Source organism: Podarcis gaigeae (assembly GCF_964106915.1).
Source record: "Podarcis gaigeae genome assembly, chromosome: 13".
Lineage (NCBI taxonomy): Eukaryota > Metazoa > Chordata > Lepidosauria > Squamata > Lacertidae > Podarcis > Podarcis gaigeae.
The window spans coordinates 53,769,573-53,790,307 of record NC_139689.1 but is presented as its reverse complement, the minus strand read 5'-3'; the positions used below and the strand labels follow the sequence as shown (position 1 = coordinate 53,790,307).

The window sequence follows — 20,735 nt, the reverse complement described above, 5'->3', positions numbered from 1 at the left end:
GCTTGTCCACACTTCCATTTGGCCCAGGACTTTCCCCTGGGAAAACCTGCAGTTTAGCACTGAATTGGAACAAATGGCAATCAGGTTTTCCACAGATTGCTGCTTCTTCCAATTTAGTGCTAAAGAGCAGGTTTTCTAAGGGGAAGTGGCCGGGCAAAGGCAACACCACTTGGAGCTGTGCCTAGAAAGCATGGGACAAGCAGAAATAAATTGAATAAATAAGTGGACAAGCCCCTAGTTAATTTATTCCAGGACAAATGCCTGCGACCCAAGCAGGCCTAACATCCTTTCACCTCTTTATTTCTGGATCCCAAAAAACACATTTCTATATAATTCAAGCTCCCATTTCTGGAGGTAGTTTTATGGCACTTACAACTCTTACATAGGATGTCATACCCATATTTTCATATGCTTGTATCAAGCAATGAAAGGCAGATCTGATAAGATGATTGGCACTAAAACATGGTCATTTTGCCTCCCGTTAGGAAGAATAATGCTGCAACAACCTGAGAAGCACACTTACTCTCAACAAAACATACTTACTTAAAGAAGCAAAATGATCAGCCTCCTAGACTGATGGCACAGAATACAACCAGGAATGAACACCTCAATCAAGAAGTGTATTTACTTTATATCCTTCCTTTCATCCAAGGAATCCAGAGCAATATTGAAAAACTGCTTGTTTTATCCTTACAGTATGAGGTAGGAAGGTTCTATAGAACAGGTTATGCAACTGGTAGTATCAGATGTCAGTGCCCCCGCTGACCTTTACATAACTATACCATCCACTGCAGTCCAGACAGACCCATCTACCAAGAAGGCATCAACCACCAAACAGTAGTTGATGCCATCAGACTCCCCCGTACAATATTATGCTAGTATGCTATACACCTGAAATATCACAAGAGCAAAACCTTAATCACTGAAAAAAGTTACTGTGTATATTCCCTGACCTTTTCATCTTATGGAAAAATGCAGTACCCTTTAAAAAAAAAAACAAGGAGACAAAGAGCTAGCAGTTAGTTGGGCTTAAAGACAGACTTCAGCTTACACAGCTACCTTAATACAGTGTTTCCCACAGTTTGGCAAAACCACCTCCCATCTGCCTTCCTAGAACATTTTTCCAATTATTTGGGGCAGAGGCAGGAGAAAAGTATTTCAGGTGAGAGAGTACTTAGTGAATTTACAGTTTCAAATATTCCAGGAAATTATGTTATGTGATGACACAGCGCTGTTGACAGGGATTGGGGAGGGGTAGAGCCTGTCCCATATTCTATGACCCCATGCTACCTCCCACTCAAACAAGTGCCACCACTGTCCCTAAAACTTCTGATAATTTGGCCAGGCTAGACTTCAGATCAGCCCTAGTTGAAATTTGGTGACTGTAAGCACATTTATTTAATGTATGGGAAATTTCAGAATGGCCATCAGAATCCTGCAAGACAATATTTCTAATTGTAGTATTTTTATTTCTGATTTAAGTTAACAAGTCTAATACGGACTCAGATTATGTAGAAGTGAACCAGATCATTTATTAAAACAGATAATTATCACTGGGAGTGCTCTTTTATATCTCATTAGTTAAATGCAACATCACAGAAGGACCCAGCAAATTAAGAAAACACACTAAAAATGCTTAATAATTTAAGTGCCAGGGGTGGGTGGGGTGGGACCGGAAGCATCTCAAGTGAAACATGATTGATACTGAACATCTTAAATTGCCTTTTTGCTACAAGTAACTTTGCATAAGCTGGAATTTGGATGTCTAAATGGAACACGTAGTCACACACTTTTGAGATTTAGTTGGTGTGGATTTGGAAGGCTTAATATATTTTTCAGTGCATTTTTAATTCCTTGGCATTTAGTGTGACTCAACATAAACCCCATGTGAAGCTGCACCACCACTTATTAAAAGTATATTTTCAAAGTGAATTTCAGATAGAACAATCCCCAGCCATCAAGACACAGGACCTGTATGGTTCCGTCAGTGCCTCAGGTCTGATGGAACACATTACCTCAGAACCTAGGTAACAGGAGTTTTATTAAGGAGATTGTGTTTTACCTCTCAGCCACTGATTTTTTCGGTAAATAGAAATCCTCTCCTGCAAGGTAGGCAGCTGCAGTTCCCCCTCCAAAATAGACTTTCCTCAGGCAAGCAGCGGCTTCATTCTTCACCAGCAGTGCGCCTAGACCAGTGGGGAATCCAAACATCTTATAGAATGACAGAGGCACAAAGTCTGCTTGATGAAGGCTTAAGTCCAACGGAGAAGTGCTGACATAAGAAGCCGCATCCAAGAGCACACTCCACTTCCCTTGGACCTTGATGGGGCGGAGTTGTCCAGATTTTATCTGTTCTATCCATGCAAGAGGATATCTAGTCCCTGAAAAATTGCTCTGAGCAGGATAGCAGAACAAGTGAGGTGTTTTGCAGCTCTTCCCTCCAGCCACCAAGTCATCTGTCCCCAACAGTAGATCCTTTGGTTTCACTGGAACTGACAATACATTCATTGCATCAGCGATTGCTCTCATGCCCACCACAGAGGTGTGGTTATCAGTGAGGTAGCAAAAGCGGCTGCCAGGATCCTCTGCTGTTTCAGGAACCCAAGGGAAGGCCTCTGCAACAAGTTTGAGTGCCGCTGTACTGCCTGAAGTGAAGATGACTGTGTAGTCTTCTACAGATGTATTGAAGTGCTGCAGTATCCTGAAAAAAGAGAAGGGAAACACAGCATCATGGAAAAGGTCTTTTCCCTCCACTATTTTATACTACTATAATATTTTTCTTGTGTCCTGGCAACCTTGCTAATTCTGTCTGCTGCACCAAGTAGTGGTTTTTACAAAGTTGCCCAATGGCATCATCATTGCCTGTGGGGAATACATACATTTAATTTCCCCTATCAAATAGGAGGTTGACTTTCAATGCACTGCAAAATCTTTTTGACCTGGGGTGACACAGCTGCAGGAAAGAAAATAGTTCAGCAACCCAAATGGGTACTTTGATCTAATGCTGGAGAAGGTGCCAGAGGACATAGAGTAAGACCACGTCACTACATAGCAATTAAACACAAAGGCATTCTGATCCCAAGTCCGCTACACAAACCTCCAAACTGGATGAGAAAGGGGGGGGGGAGCCTTACAAATGGCAGCATAGGAGTTTGAGGAGACAGGGTAAACTTGTAAAATCTAACACCCTTTGATCAGGAACACAGAGCACTGTCATAAAAACACAAGAAGAATAAAATTTTGTTCCTAAACTATAAATTAAGCATCCAATTTCAAGTTCATATACTGTATTGACAACTGCAATGTTGTCAAGCACCTGCATGCAGAGAACAGAGCACGTTGCTGTGTGAAAGAACTTTTATGGTATTTCCCAAGCAGACGGGGGGGGGCGGGGTGGAAATGATGCCATCTGCTGTGATAAAGGCCACTTACTGTTTTTGGTGGCGGCGGCGGCAGCTCAGCGTGGCCATGAACAAGCAAGGGAGAGTCCCCCCAAAAGCATCCTGTGTGGCTAGCTGGCAACATCATCAGGCTCTATTAAGCATAATTATTTAATGTACATTGGAATGGAAAATAAATACATAGTGCCCCCGTATTGTACTGGTAAAGCATGACTGGAAATTTCCATTGAAGCTGAAGAAAGCCTAACAGGTTAATTATTAAGTAGGGCTGTATCTTTTTGGCTCAGGCATAAGGTGTTTAAATCACATGAAAAGGATTGCATGACAGGTCTATGCATATGCTAATCTGTAGGCATCTTGTGTGAGAGCTCTTTGTTTTCAAGCTACTGGAGAGAATGGACATATTAATTCTCTGTCTCCTGTAAACTGCCTCAGGCAAATGGAAGCTGTTTGGATAGACTCACAACTTTGAATGTTAGCTCAGAATCAAGATCTTTGTAATCTAAGATATTATGCCTTATGTTTAGACAAATATAAGAAATTATGTGTCTAACTGAATGTAACTTTTATTGTTTTAAGTTGTTTGGAGTTGTCTGAAATGCCAAAAAGAAAATTAAAAGCTAGCATAGAAATGAAGGACACGTACTGCAGTGTGGCTTGCACCTACGGTACATCACAGCCATCCATCAGGGACAGAGTCAGACTTACGTTTCACTCATCTGGTGACTCCCCTGCCATATCACTTATATCACAATATGCACACAACACACACAGAGACCACACTATCAACACTTGCACAATCACAGTGGCACACTCATAGGGCACGAGGCTGGGAAACTGCAAACAAGAGTTCAAGCCTCAGCACACGCCTGTTTTTCATGCTTGGGGGAGGGAAAGGAAAAGCAAGAGAGGGAGCACCTGGGACTCAAACCCAAACAGCACACAGCCCAGAGCAGCTCCCTATCCATCCTGCCACTTACAACTGCAGGGCGGACATTTAACATAAGGTATGATAAGACCCAAGCACATGAATTAGACCTAAGCATCAGTTCAACCCTTCCACTTTTGCTTGGATCAAAGATATCTCTGTTACAACATTTCTAGATGGAGGAATCAAGAAATATGGTTAGTTCAGTGGAAGCTTATTTATGCCTCATTCCTCCACAACAGATTAATGGAGCAAATGATGAGAAGGTTTTTGTTATCATAATTACAATGGGGATTGTTCTGACACGAAGCAAATTAGCCACCTGAAAGGATCCTGCTGTGCAAACACAGTGCAGCTTAACTGGCCCAAATCAGAAAATACTCTTCCAGTTTTACACTATCAGACTTGGTGGAGATTTAGAAAAGCACTGCCCACATTGGCTTATGTATATGTGGCTTATCCCACATGGAGAGCCAAAAGGGGCACAGGGAGTTACTCTGCAAAGGGTCCCCTCTGACTGCAGATTCAAAATATCAATAACTTCCTACTGCTGAGACCATCAGAACAGCTCTCTTTTCATTTCACGGTAGCACCCTGTTGATACTATCATACCTCTTTCATGTGCATCAGTTTATTTAGCTCAGTTGGTCATATGGGCCAGGTGCATATTCCTGCATTGCACTAGAATGACTAGATGATCGTCAGGGTCTCTTCCAGCTCTAAACTAAGGCAGGTGGTTCAGAGTGGCAATTGTGCTCTTCAGGTCCTGTCCTGCTTGTTCTGCTGGACTGTATGAGTGGTGAGAGCAATGGAGGTGGGAGTTTGAGGGTACTTTCCAGGCTCCACAAAGAGGCCACAGAGGTCCCAGAATAAGCCAGCCATGGCTGCTGCCAGGCTCTTTCCACCTCCCTATAGGAGCATTTTTCTGTGGGGGAGCGACACCAAAATGAGGAAGGACAGTAAAGTCAGCTCCCACTCACCCCTTTCCACAGAAAGATCTGGTTCCAACCCAAATACTTTTTTAAAGCAAACAACAACCAGTTTTCTAATCCAACTGAAGTTGGTTTGAGGGGTGAAAACGCATCAAGTATTTTCCAAGAAACTACAGGACTGACAGGAAAAGGATGTGTGAATGTGGCTTCAAAAATTAGCAGTGGAAGTGCACTGGATGGAGAGTAACTGGTGACGTGAACCTGTGCATCCTGCCACTCCATTTCCTTAACAGGCAGAGCCATAGATAGAACAGTCAGGAGTTTGGAGGCTGGCAGTCAGCAGTGTTCCAGCTTACTCTGCAGAAATTCAGACATGCTATTTTTATATTGCAATTATCTCTCTGAAGTCCAAAGAACTTCATTTTTACATAGAGCTGTTAATTGTTCTCACTCTTTCTTCTTCTTTTAAATTACTCTGGTTCAGGTCAATTCCTTGCAAACCTCGTTTTGATTTATTTAGTACAAAAGCAGTGCTTTTTTTCTGAGAGAAAAAATGGTGCAGGTACTCACCATTAAGTTGTTACTGTAAGCGCCACACTTTCAACATGGAGGGGGGAGGCGCTGGTACTGCATATGCTTTAGTACCCCCAGAAAAAGTACTGTACAAAAACTATTTTGCAACCGGGACCCGTACAGTTGCCAATAAACACTTTCCCCCCCAATAAGGTTTTATTGTACACAAAAAATGATGTATAGATTTGCCTAAACTAAGTCTAAGCTCTGCAGCAGGGGTCAGCAACCTTTTTCAGCTATGGGCCGGTCCACCATCCCTCTGACCATGTGGTTGGCCAGACTATATTTTGAAGGAAAAAAATGAACACATTCCTATGCCCCACCAATAACCCAGAGATGCATTTTAAATAAAAGGACACATTCTACTCATGTAAAAACATGCTGATTCCCAGACCGTCCGCAGGCTGGATTTAAAAGGCGATTGGGCCGGATCCGGCCCCCGGGGCCTTAGGTTGCCTACCCCTGCTCTGCAGCTTAGAATGGTGCCCCATTGCAGGGTCCGGCAGCCTACGCTATTTCAAGAGGGTTCTTCACCTTGCAGTGACATGAAATTTTGCTCAGAGCTGGGAAAAGTTCATTTTAAGAACTACTCTCATTTTGGGTTTTTTTGTTTTTTTAAAAAAAAATTAGTAGAGTTTTATTGCTATGCTTGTATATGTTTGAATGTTTTATTTTTCTTATGTTTTATTTCCATATACTCTTTGGAGAGTTTTAAATATTAAGAAGTTTAGAAATCCTTTTAAATGGAATACAATTTTTCATAAATGAAAATTTATACATCTGGAGAATTTCTTCAACATCCCAAGTAACATCATATCCACTCTGTCTTGGCAGCATGTGCAGCAGGGGAGATGAAGGGGCAGTTATGCTTCACTTTTTTCTTCCCACTGAAATTAATTGGAGGGAAGTTTCTTGTGCCAGGTTTGGTAACAGGTTTGCTGCAGTTTACCTCAGTGAAGATGAATTGGGTGGTGGCAAGATTCTTATGTTTTTTACATTCTTATGTTTTCTGTAAAGCAGCTAGCTTTTTTAAAAGGGGGGAGGAGAGCAAACAATATTTGCATTTTAGTACATTAGCAAGCATTACGGAAGTGAGAGCTGGACCATAAAGAAGGCTGATCGCTGAAGATTTGATGCTTTTGAATTATGGTGCTGGAGGAGACTCTTGAGAGTCCCATGGACTGCAAGAAGATCAAACCTATCCAGTATGAAGGAAATCAGCCCTGAGTGCTCACTGGAAGGACAGATCCTGAAGCTGAGGCTCCAATACTTTGGCCACCTCATGAGAAGAGAAGACTCCCTGGAAAAGACCCTGATGTTGGGAAAGATGGAGGGCACAAGGAGAAGGGGACGACAGAGGGTGAGATGGTGGGACAGTGTTCTCGAAGCTACCAGCATGAGATTGACCGAACTGTGGGAGGCAGTGGAAGACAGGAGTGCCTGGTGTGCTCTGGTCCGGGGGTCACAAAGAGTCAGACACGAGTAAATGACTAAACAACAACAAAGCATTACCTGGCTTATTAGAGCACGCTGATTCACAACACCATTCAAAATAGTGGATGGCAAAAAACATGAAAATGAATATTTGCTCTAGCACTGATCAGAAATTGCTTCCATTAGTGCAGCTACATTTCACACCTTTCTGGCATAGGAGCTTTTTATTATATTTCTATATAAAAGTGTTGTTTTCACTACTGGGCCAGGCAATAGAGTATCACATCAGAAAAAAGGCACACAGCTAAACAGCAGTCTGGCAAGCATGACATGTGCTGGGCAGATTTCCCATCCGTCACTGCTACCAGAGTGTTACACCCAATGGATGTAATTGGGGTGCAGTTAGGCAATAATGACTTTTGCAAAAGGAAAGGGGGAAATGGCATCTGCCAAGCAGGTGGCGCTGTGGGTTAAAGCCCCTGCGGCGGGGTGCGCTCCCGCTGCTCGGTCCCAGCGCCTGCCAACCTAGCAGTTCGAAAGCACCTCCGGGTGCAAGTAGATAAATAGGGACCGCTTACCAGCGGGAAGGTAAACGGCGTTTCCGTGTGCGGCTCTGGCTCGCCAGAGCAGCGATGTCACGCTGGCCACGTGACCCGGAAGTGTCTCCGGACAGCGCTGGCCCCTGGCCTCTTGAGTGAGATGGGTGCACAACCCCAGAGTCTGTCAAGACTGGCCCGTACGGGCAGGGGTACCTTTACCTTTACCTTTAAGCAAGGAACATCATCAGTGGGTATACCCAGCAGTTTCCAGGCATGCAGGTAATCTGCTCACTTTTCCTGGTAAAACATGTATTGCAGGGGGCCAAGTGTCCATGGAAGTTCATGTATGCAAGATGACAATTCAGAAAGCTCTGGAGCTTAGAATGGTGCCTCATTTCCGGGCCCGGCAGCCTAAGCTATTTCAAGAGGGTTGTTCACCTTGCAGGGATATGAAATTACATTCAGCTCCATGCCCCCATGATTACAGAGCAGTCAGGCATTGTTTTGGTTTGGCAGTGGGGCTGGACAAGCCATATGCTGCCTGGCCCCACCAGCTGGTAGCAGGGGGAATTGGGCTTTGTGAAGAAATGGGATGATCCTCAAAATACAAGGGCTCTCCTTAAAAGTCCTAAGGGAAACAGCACTCAATCTAGAGAGGGAAAGTCAAAGTTCTGCTGCTGAAGAGTGACAAAGGAGAGCAGTATCCAACTTCCACCAGCCTCTTCCACACACTACCTCCCTCTCAGCTTTGGTTGACAAGCATCCAAGTTGGATTCCATCTCAATGAGTTTCACGTGCAACCAGTTTATAAACCTATTTGATGTTAAGTTAATGAAGTTGTGGCTTTGGTTCACCCCAAACGGCTGTATTGTCCCTTCTTTTGCTCTACACAAAAGGAGAACGTTCAGGACTTACAAGGAAAGGGAACTTTTTTTAAGTCCGCTTGTTTTAACTTAAATATGCCAGACAGTAGTTTGCTGCATCTCTACTAATGGAAACTCTTTTTTTAAAAAAATTACACATCTTGCAATATACACAGGATATCCCAGCCACTAAACATGTCCATGTACTGCTCAAGATAAGCCCGTTGAGTGGCCTTAGGAAGCTGTTGGTGGGATGCAATGATGCTGACCTCCCACTGAAGTTAAAGGCCTTTCTCCCTTTCTCCTGGGATGCTCCTGACAAAGCACACAGCTGAGAGCCACTCATCAACACTGGGGAACCCAGCTGCAAGCCACAGCACTTCTTCTTTAAATACCGGCTTAAAGTGAAAGGGCAGGGCTCACATTAGGAGTTGCTAGTTGTAATGAGATTAGAACACTACGAAGAACAAGGTGTGGACCAACTTGGCCACATCCACTGGTTAGAGAAAGAGCAGCTTCAAGGAATTTCCTCCCTCCCTCCCTCCCTGCCAAAAAGAACACTTGTCTCCAACTGCCAGTTGCCCCCTGGAAATGCAGAATGGAAGGGAAGTGTGTTGTATCCATCAGCCAGAGGACTAAGGACTGCTGAGAGAAAGAGCGAGTGAGGTTTACGGGGATAATTACCTATAGCTTGTAAGCCACATTGAGAAACATTGAGTTGAAGGGCAGGATGTAAATCTCTAAACAAACAAACCAGAACCTCCCAACACACAGCTCCTTCTCCTAGTTGCTACACTAGCTTTTAGTATGCACCTCACAGATCCACATTTTGTCATTAATGTAGTGAAAGTCCAGATGAGAGAGACTGCATTGTACCAGTGGTTCTGACTAATGCTCTGCAGCATCTGATTTGTTTACACAAATATGTTGCATTGAAATATGGGATCAGGGAATTAATTAGGCAAACTACAAGAGATCTCTAAACAAGCACAAGCAATTCAGTCCATCAAAACTTTGACTCTGGGCTTTTAAACAGATGCACTGAGCACAGTAGAGTGCTCTAGTTTCATTCATCTGAACATTCTCCAGTTAGTGACCTTTCAAAAGGACAAATCAATACTAAGCAGGTACTGCATCGGATGTTTCTTACTGCGTACCAAAGGTCAAATGAGATTTTCATGTATTTTACCAGTTACAACACTGTTTTGAGACAGACTTTGCTAACATTTCAGAGGAAAACCAGGGAAATTTCAATATAGAAGAGTCATCTCAAAACCAGCAATGACTTCTAGGAAAATAGGGCACCAACGTTAATCAATCTTTTTTGCTACTTAATATGTTTTGGCTCTGCTTCCAAGAATGTTTCCTTAAAAAAGTTCTGCTGAGTTTAGAGAGACTTAACTTTGAAGCAAAAATATATGGGAATGGGTAAAAGGATTGTTCTAGTTGGCAACTAGAGGCAAGTTGGGATGAGAACTTTAAAGTAAAAACAACAATTGTTTGAAAACAGTGCACTGATAGAAGTGGATGGATCAGCCTATTTCTGTTCCATCCATTTTGCAACTGTCCCATTTTCTACAGGTTTCATTTTTTAAAGAAGCAAACCCACATATGAACTGTATGTATACCCCCCCCAATGCATATTTTATAGACTCATAGAATTGTAGAATTGGAAGGTACCCAAGGGTCATCTAGTCCAATGTGGGGTTGAAACCCACAATCCTGAGATTAAGAGTCTCACGCTCTACCGCCTGAGCTATTTGTTTGCTTTTCTCTTCATTTCTTTCTAAAATATATATATTTGTACAATTTTATATGATTTTGAACCAAAACTGCATTGTAAAACTTAGAGAATGTGATTGTTACCTGCTTTCTAATCCATGTACAAGTCCAGGAACTGCAAATTAGGTCACTTTGCTTTAATCTGCAGACCAAGCAAAATTCTCGTCTATTCCTATTTACAGTACATGTCATTTCATGCCCCATTTGGCCCTCAGTTTATACCAGAAAGGGAGGAGGAGATATACCGGTAGGTGATCTAAGCAGAGGCTAAAAATCTCACACATACATTAAACTGAGCTATTTGAAATGAACATCATATCTACTCATTTCTCTCGTAACAGTGGTCCACTTTGGGTAAGCTTAATTTACCACTTTTACAATTTAATATATGTACATGCTGCCCCTCAGCAAAGTTTCCAAGGCAGTTTACAAAAAAATTAAAATTAAAATAAAGGTGTGGCCCACACCTGGAATACTGTGTCCAGTTCTGGATGTCACAATTTAAGAAGGATATTGACAAGCTGGAATATGTGCAGAGGTGGGTGGAAAATGATCAAAGGTCTGGAAACCAAGCCTTATGAGGAACAGTTGAAGGAGCTGGGTATGTTTAGCCTGGAAAAGGGGAGACTGAGAGGAGATATGATGGCCGTCTTCAAATATCTGAAGGGCTGTCTCATGGAACAAATTTGTTTTCTCCCCCTCAGGAGGTTATGACACGAACCAATGGATTCAAGTTACAAGGAAGGAGATTCCAACTAAACATCAGAAAGAACTGTTAAGCAAAAGCTGTTAGATAGCAGAATGTACTCCCTCGTGAGGTTGTGTTCTGTACTTAATTGGAGGTTTTTAAGCAGAGATTAGATGGCCATCTGTCATGGATGCTCTAGCTGAGATCCCTGCATTGCAGGGGGTTGGACTAGATGACCCTTGGGGTATCTTCCAACTCTACAAATCTATGATGCTATGAAATACAATAAATTACAACTTCTTAAAATACAGTAATAGACACACACACACACACACACACACACACACACACTTAATGATACTTTGAAACTTGGCATTTCTAGCAGTGAGGCAATACAATAAATGGCAACAGAAGTGGTTATAGTGAAACTAAAGACCCAAGGCAAATGTGAAATAGAGTTGTACCTCAGGTTACATATGCTTCAGGTTACGTACGCTTCAGGTTACAGACTCCGCTAACCCAGAAATAGTGCTTCAGGATGAGAACAGAAATCGTGCTCCGGCGGCGCGGCAGCAGCAGGAGGCCCCATTAGCTAAAGTGGTGCTTCAGGTTAAGAACTGTTTCAGGTTAAGTATGGACCTCCGGAACGAATTAAGTACTTAACCTGAGGTACCACTGTACAACATTGGGTTTATAAAATGAAGACCACTCTACCTGTATCGGACATGTTCAATTGTATCACTTGTCAATTTGCTGCTGATATTCTGGCTGTGAGGGTTCCCTAAGAGGCAAGAGAGACGTTTATGACTCATAAACAAGACATTTCATCTTTTTGTCAAGCACGGCCTCAAAAAACTCCTATAAATGTGATTAAATATAACATTCATTTTATATTTCACTGCTGTGCCTTGAAGCTCTTTACAACAGTTTTCCAAAGCAACTAGTTAATAAGCAAGCAGCTTCCTATAAAGAGATTTAGTGAAAATAATTACATTTCTAAAAGAATTTTCTTTGCAACTGAAACCCACATCAGTTGAAAACATGTGAAAGCCATTACTATAAAGCCACGGTTAGTGGGCTATGGTAGTGCACTGCATTGTATCAATCAATCCCATAGATTTTTTGCCAGCTTTGCAAAGGCTGCAAAAACATAGTCCTCACTTTTGCTGGCAATGAATGGAACCATTACAATAGGTCGCAAATTTCAGCCCATCTTTAAATTCTGGAAACTTTAACAATGCCAAAGAGAGGGAGAAAAGATTTACCCCACCTGCTTGATTTCTACTTACCGTAAACATTTTCACTGAGGTCATCAGTGAAGGCTTTGAGTAAACTCTGTGGGAAGAGTGCTGTGCCTGCGTGGTCAAGGTATGTAATTCCTACAATGAAACAGGCAGAAATGCATCACTCACTGAACTACCATGCTATAAAAGCTGGAAATCTGAAAATCAAGGAATTTTCAAAAAATGTTTTCAGTCAATGCAGAATAAAATCACTTGAAACCAAGTTTTATTATCTTTTTTAAGAAGCTCACTACAGTACTATAGTCATCCGGGCAATACCACTCAGGTAATACCAGGAAGTGTAAGGTGACAGTTGTAATAAAGAGCTGCTTTCTATGCCCACAGGTGTCTTGGGTATTCTTAGGATCCACTCTATTCTCAAGACAGGTCAGAAGATTTCATAATAAAGTTGGCTTCTGCGCAAGCGGTGAAACCCGGAAAAATACTTCCGGGTTTGCCGCTTTCACAACCCAAAGATTATGTATCCAGAGAGGTATGTAACCTGAGGGACCACTGTACAATATGGCTTCCAATATCCATGTCATTGAGCAGCTTTGCTGATTACAGCCAGATTCAATACACCAGCCATTCTCTCAACTGACAACTCATAGTTATTCCAAAAATGTGGAAAGCAAAAAGACACATGGCTCTAAAACATGGTGTTCCATGTACTCTAAGAAAACTAAGACCATGATTTGGCTTCTAAACAATAACTTGGCATTATAACTAAATTCAGCCTGTGTTAAAAGCACTTATTTCCAAAGATTTTGACAAGGAGTTCTGCGCATTCTCAGATAGGGACCTGTCCTATACCCCAACTTCCAAAGCTGCAGTGCATTCAATGATGAAAAGAAAACAGCTGGATGCAATGCTGTCATTCACATCACCCCGAGGGCCATACAAACTACTGATCCTGAACGTAAGAGCAACAGTTGCATGGCACAATGTGGACTTTGACTGGCATGTGGGGTCATCCAGTTCACACCATAGTGATGTGGGAGGAATTTACCCACTTCGGGCTTAATTCAAAGTACAGAGCATTCATCCAGCAGCCTAGAGACCTGTGCTTTTTCTCTATACTGATGTGATTTCTACCACAGTAAATCATAAACTGTTAAGTTTGTGCTGATAACCAAGATCATGTTTCTGTCTCCTTTTAAACATCAGGTCAGGAATTCAATATATAGTCTAAGAGTCTCCAGTTCCTTGGCCTGAAGACAATAAGATAAACATACCACCACCCCAGGGCTGATATTGTACAAATGTTTAACTTTTCCCATTGCTGTCCCTTCAGTAGTACCAAGAAATTGCTAATGGGTTTTTAAATTTAATATTTAAGTCGACACCACCACCCTATCAGGGACGAGGGAGGCGCTGTGGGTTAAACCACAGAGTCTAGGACTTGCTGATCAAAAGGTTGACAGTTCGAATCCCCGTGATGGGGTGAGCTCCCGTTGCTCGGTCCCTGCTCCTGCCAACCTAGCAGTTCGAAAGCACAGTGGGAAGTTTCCATGCACTGTTATGGTTCGCCAGAAGCGGTTTAGTCATGCTGGCCACATGACGCCAGTTCCCTTGGCCAGTAAAGCGAGATGAGCATGGCAACCCCAGAGTCGGCCACGACTGGACCTAATGGTCAGAGGTCCTTTACCACCCTATCTACATATCTGAGTTTGTTTTAGTCATTAGGTTAGCATTCCCAAGCTCTGTGCCAGAAGACAACTGCTGAGCAGGGCTGGGCCATCCCCGGGACAGGGTGAGGCAGCTGCCTCGGGTGGCAAAAGCCCAATAAGCAGCGCCCCCAGGGGCATCCCACCGCCAGCAGCAAGATCTCGCCAGAAGCTGCCATTGTTGCTGCCACTTTGTGGGCGCTGCCATGCAACCCAGGTAAAGGACACTGGGATGGCATGGCAAAACAGGTAACGATGCCCCTGCTGCTCAGTGTAATGTGGGAAATAAATGATGAATGGCTCGTGTACTCTCAAGACACCCTCTCAGAAAGGAGACTACCTGGCCTTGGTGGGCACTTTAGGGCAGAGGAGGCCAGTGTGGCACCATCAAATACTGTGGACTACAACTCCCATTATCTTTGACCATTTATCTATATCAGCTGGAGCAGATGGGAATTGTGGTGCAAAACATCTGGAGGGGACCATTGGCTCCCCCCACTTTAGGATCACAGTAGTCACTAATGATGTTATTTATTTCTCAATGCACATGAGATTGGCTGAGAGTTCAGTCACTCCCCCTGTAAACAGAATGACTTGCTCACAGGAGGCATGCCCATACAGGAACAAGTGGGGCAGAGACTGATCTTACTTTTGGACTTGAAAACATCTAGTTTTAGAGCGTGTAAAAGTGAACCACACACACCAATTTGATCTGAACATATGTGTAGAAGTTAATTAGCAACACTTAAATTGAAAAGGTGAGTACAACTTGCTTAGATGGAAGTGGTTTGTTTTCGATTCTAACTGCATGTGAAGGCTTGCATATTGAAACACAGCTCTGGCAATCTTCCTAAACTATAAAAGCAGGCTTGTTTAGGAAGTAATTTATAATATTTTCTTGCTAAGAAGACATAATAAGGTTTGATTTCAAACAAAAGAGTGTTGTTAACTACTCTGTCACCAAAAATGCCAAAATAAATGTCTCTGCTAGAATAGAATGGAGTCTATGATGACAAAAAAGCATGCTGGAAGTAATTTAGAACACTCAATTTAAGTGGAAGTTGGTTCATACAAGAAATTAAATTGTTCCCAAAGCACAAAAATCTGAGTGAATTTATAGCAACTGCATTCAAAATGTACAGATACACTCATGCTATGTTTGTGATGTCATAACACTCTGCATTTCAACACTCCACTTCACATTATTAGCTACCAATGATGGGGAAGGGGCAACCATTATGATGGTGTAAGGCCTAGGTTTTTCAACCAGTGTGCCATGGAACCCTGAGGTGACTTGAATCAGAAAATGAACTGGACTACCATTTCCCCAAGAGGCTACTCAAAACAAACTGTAACACATTTACTGAAAGATGTAATAGTCATTAAAATTATAAACGATAAAAATAAATAAGTAATCAGACACTTTTCTATAACCAAGCAAAGGAGAAAACTAGATGTTGTAAGTCTACTTTGATGATGTCACTGGTACAATTGCCATAGCCACCGTTAACAATGAGGTCACAGTTACAGCCATCATGCTCTAGAAACACACTTTAGAACGACTTCTATCACTCCAATGGGCAGCAGCCATACCTTGAGGATCAGTGGGAGCAGGCCTGTGCCTGCTCCTGTCTCACTGGCCACCACAGGCCCTTGGTCTGATCCAGAAGGGATTATTACTAGTAGCATTATATTGTTATTTATATCCCTCATTTTTTCCCTGACAGGGACTTAAGGCAGCTTACAGATAAAAACAAGAGCAGCTAAAAACATAGGGGACATAGCTGGAACTCAATAATAATAATAATAATAATAATAATAATAATAATAATTGATTGATTGATTGATTGCCCACCCATCTGGCTGGGTTTCCCCAGCCACTCTGAGTGGCTCCCAACAGAATTGATGATAATGATAATAATGATAATGATAATGTGATAAACATCAGACATTAAAAGCTTCCCTAAACAGGGTTGCCTGTCCTTGTGATCAGATAGTTGTTTATTTCCTTGACATCTGATGGGAGGGCGTTCCACAGGGCAGGCGCCACTGCTGATTCTGGCACCTCTCAGGTGGGCACCATTGCAATTATAAGAGAACAAGGGAGGTGTTCATAGTGAGTTCTGGCACCTCTTTTTCTAGAAAAATAGCTTCTGTTCTAGCTTCAGGCATGAATAAGTTCTCCATAGTTTCACCTACTTGCATTCTCCTGTTGCAAGCTGCTGGGTCAATGTAGATTCAGCAGCTAATACTGTACTGCATCAACTAATTTATCAAGGGAGTCGCTTTACTTGCTGACTCTTGATTAACAAAAGCATAAAAATGTGTTCCATCGTATATATTTTAGTCTTTAGGATATCACAAGACTCTTATGTTCAATTCAATCAAACCTCAAACAATGAAGGCAGGTGATTTGGGAAGTATGAATGAAACACAAACTTGCACACTCCCTCTTCCCCCAGCCTACTCTTTGCTTCTCCTGCATTTCTGTCCAGAATTAATTACCGGTATATGGAGATGTCCCACTCAAAAAACTATGGCTGGTGATTCAGGGTTTGGAATGGTTTCTGATTCTGGTTTAGAAGACAAGCATTAACCATAGGGTGCCAACAAGGACATCACAATAAACGATGGTTATAGGAAATAAAGGGTGAAGCTTTGCGGAAGAGGACAGAGCACTGCAAGTCCACACCTTTGGTTTAGGGCAGCGTTGGCCAACCTGTTGCCCTCCAGATACTGTGTAACATGACTGCCATTAGCCCCAGCCAGTATAGGAAGGCTGGCCAGTCCTAAAGATTAGGGGGTGGGGGCAGGAGGTTGGCAAAGGCTAGTTTAGTGCATGTGGGTATCCATATATTGGATCACAACTCCCAACGTCCCAAGAACACGTAAGGACATAAGATGAGCCCTGTTGGATAAGGCCAAAAGTCCATCTAGTCCAGGGGTAGGCAACCTAAGGCCTGGGGGCCGGATGTGGCCCAATCGCCTTCTCAATCCGGCCCAGGAATCAGTGTGTTTTTGCATGAGTAGAGTGTGTCCTTTTATTTAAAATGCATCTCTGGGTTATTTGTGGGGCATAGGAATTCGTTCGTTTTTTTCCTTTCAAAATATAGTCCGGCCCACCACATGGTCTGAGGGACAGTGGACCGGCCCACGGTTGAAAAAGGCTGCTGACCCCTGGTCTAGTTAGTCTAACACTCTTCCTACAGTGGCCGACCCACAAGCAGCCCTTGAGAACAACAGCATTCCTTCAACTCCTGCATTTCCAAACAACTCATATTCAGTGGCATATTGCTTCCAGGACGAACGTTTAGGACCTTTTCATTTAGTGAAAAAGCAAGTAAGGGGAGGGGAACATGAAAGATGTATAAATTTATGCATAGTGTGTAAAAAGCGGATAAAGAAAATGTTTTCTCCTTTTAGGGCCATCCAACAAATCTGAATGTTGGAAGATTCCGGATAAATGAAATTAAATAAATTCTTCAAACAGCACGTAGCTAAACTATGGAATGTGCAACCTAGAGTTAGTGATGGCCACTGACTGGATGGCTTCAAAAAATTAGACAAATTCATGGAGTATATGGTGATCAATGGCTATGTGCTACCTTGTTGAATCACCCACAACCGTATTTCCTAGACACTCCCGCCCACAACCACCCGAGGAGCATCCTTGGCACAGGGAAATAACTACTCATCCCCAAGAACACTGGGTCCCTTCTAAGAGATGGTCTTGCCTCTTCTTTTACTCATTTGATAAATGCGATTAAGGACATTGCCTAGCCAGAGTGCGAAACACAACAGAATGTACTCCCTTTAAGGGAGAAGCTTTATGGGTAGATGCCACCTTGAGGCATTAAATTTGTTTCTGAGCCTATCTAATAAATTAATGGCATCAAGTAGAGTTCTTACAATTGTAACATGGTGCAGACTTCTCAACTCAGAACATGCATGAAGCACATCAGCCACATTTTATTTTAATGATAACCCAGACTTCTTTGGATGATAATGCAGCTCATATGATTTTATTCCTCAGCTTTAAGAGTGTAGCGAGTCATTATGAAATACTATTGAAACGCCTGCCATTATGAAGGCTGCTCTTGCACCCAAGTCTTCCTTGCGTGCCTTCCATCTGGTTGGCCATTGTGAGAAAAACGTTGCTAGATTTGACAGATTATTTGCAAATTTGCTAGATTTACTAGATGATGATGATGATGATTATTATTTATGTTATTAATTAAATTTGTACACTGCCCTATACAGTGGTACCTCGGTTCAGGTTACAGATGCTTCAGGTTACAGATTCCACTAACCCGGTAGTGGAATGAGAACAGAAATCGTGCTCTGGCGGCGCAGCAACAGTGGGAGGCCCCATTAGCTAAAGTGGTACCTCAGGTTAAGAACAGTTTCTTTTTCTTTTATCCTCACAACCCTGTGAGGTGGGTTAGGCTAAGAGACAGCAACTTGTGCAAGGTCACCCAGTGAGCTTCCTGGCTGAGATTTCAAATCCTTCACAAAAATGAATAAATGCTACCGTTATTGTGATATATTATGGCTGAAGACCGCAATACCTCAAGGACTGACCCATCTGAGGCCCTTCTTCATGTGCCTGGTCCATGAGGTCTAGAGGAGAGCAACACAAGAGGGCCTTTTCTGTGGTGGCTCCCTGTTTGCAGAATGCTCTCTCCAGGGAGTCTTGCCTTACGATTTCATTACATATATTTGGCACCAGGTGAAAACTGGTGCCGGGGGGATATTATTTTATTTGTCATTATAGTATGTATTTTTGTGTTTTGATATTGCAAACTGCCCTGTGATCATCGGATGAAGAGCACTATAGAATTTTAAGAAACAAAATGTTAATGAGTACCCATAACAAATGAATATGTTGATCACTTTTTAACACTGAATTTTGATTTATGCAAAGCATGTGCATCTGAACAGAACTTCTATAAAGCTTAAATCACTTCTGACCCCCATTCATTGGAAGTGCAATACCTGGTCTGATGAAAGAAAGACCTACTGACTGTAGCATAGCTCATGTACAACTTAGGAAACTTGAACTCTTTTGCATGCTTTAAAGTTGACATTGAAGTACAGCAGGACTCTCATCACCTTTAAAAGTTATGTAGGACGCAGAAATTATACAGGGTAAATCTTTTCTAGCATGGAACTGCAGTTATGGAGAAAGCTTCACCTGTTGGTATTCTGCCTGGTAGACATTATATTACATGTGCAATACAATATAATAGATTTGCATTATGCAGGTTCTGATTGTTTTTTGCTCAGGAGTGCAGCAGAGGGCCCAATCCACCAGCAACGAACTGGGCTCAGAAAGTCTTGCTGGTGCTCCTGGTTAGAAATAAATACTGATGGGGGGTACGTTATAATATATACTTTAGCATCTGGAATGCTTCTGTAAATGAACATTTTTGAGGGGTGTGGGAAGAGATTCTGCCAATTAGAGATACCACTTAAAAGGTTTTTTTTAAATATTGAGCGGTTTATCTATGCATTTAAATAAATAAATAAACTCAAGTATGAGCTGGCTGTTTTTTCAAAAAGGCTATATAACATGTGAAAACCTGTAAAGGCAACTTTGGTTACAACATTACTAAAACAATGACCAAAAAGAATCTTTCTAGGGCAGACACCATACACCACGGAACCACGGACACAAATCTTTCAGTACAGCTTCCACCTCCACTGTTTCATTACCTTCCTATTGCTTGTGTACTTTAAACACCACTTTTGTTTAATGCTTAAGAGAGAAAACTCCCCGGCCGCTTGGATATTTGAGAGCAGGACAAATTACTCCCCCGCTGTCACATATGATATGTTTACTCCAAAGTAAGCCTGGGAGTGGAGGGTCTTGTGCCTTAACTGGATCGCAGCGGACCAAACTTCCACGTCCCCGCGAGGCGCCCCTTCCTCTCCGGCAACTGGGGCGCCCAAAGCACCCGAGGGAAAAGGAGACGAAGCCAAGCAGCCCCGGGGGGTCCGGCGCGGAGAGACCAGCTCGCAACCCCCCGCCGCAGCCTGCCTGTCGGGGAGCCGGCGGAGAAAGTTAGTCGCCGGCAGAAAGTTGGCAGCCCGGAACCGAAAGGGCGGCTTGCGGAGAGCGCGGCGGGACTCGGCCGGCTTACCTCCCAGGCGGGCCAGCTCCCTCCGGCGCAGCCCCTCGGGGCTCTCCCCGCCGTAGCCGTAGGCAGCTCCCCGGGGCAGCCCCCTCTGGAAGGCGCCGAAGGACAGCGCCTCTGCCCAGCGCTCCAGAGCCATGGCGGGCGGGCGGGCGGGCGCGCCGAGAGAGGCGGCCGGCGGAACCTCCGGGGACGCCAGACGCAGCCCGACCAGACGCCCCGCCCCGACCAGGAAGGGCGCTCGGCCCCCGGGGCGGCCCTGGCTCCTCCCGCCGCCGCCGCCGCTTCCCACGGGCAGAGCGGCGCCGCGCGGGCTCCGCGCCAGAGACGGCCGCCTCCGGGACGGGGAGAAGCGCGAGGGCGGGGGAGAGGGGACCGAAAACCGGGCCTGATCCGGCTCCCAGGTGGCAGCATGGAACTCGGGAGGAACTGCAAGTTCATATTGTAGTCGCTCTGAAGTTGCTTGGCTCATGGGTGGGTACTTTAAGGTCAGCTAATGGTGGCTTTT

At 43.5% G+C, this 20,735-nt stretch overlaps 1 protein-coding gene across 2 annotated transcripts in view; it reads right to left on the bottom strand.

Annotated features, from left to right (window-relative positions):
• The window catches only part of MOCOS (molybdenum cofactor sulfurase), a 252,479-nt gene extending 231,973 nt beyond the window's left edge, over positions 1-20,506 (bottom strand). Inside the window, exons 1-4 of one of the 2 annotated variants that reach the window (XR_014557437.1) lie at positions 20,234-20,458; positions 12,430-12,519; positions 11,855-11,921; positions 2,063-2,701 (exon numbers count right to left, since the gene is read on the bottom strand). Coding sequence is in view for 1 of the 2 variants with exons in the window: in XM_083709266.1 (XP_083565392.1) it covers positions 2,063-2,701; positions 11,855-11,921; positions 12,430-12,519; positions 20,234-20,366 (929 nt within the window). In the remaining variant the exon portion in view is untranslated. Of the gene's footprint in view, positions 1-2,062; positions 2,702-11,854; positions 11,922-12,429; positions 12,520-20,233 lie in introns of both variants that reach the window. The other variant, XM_083709266.1, reaches the window with a different exon arrangement.
• Between the last annotated feature and the right edge of the window lie 229 nt (positions 20,507-20,735).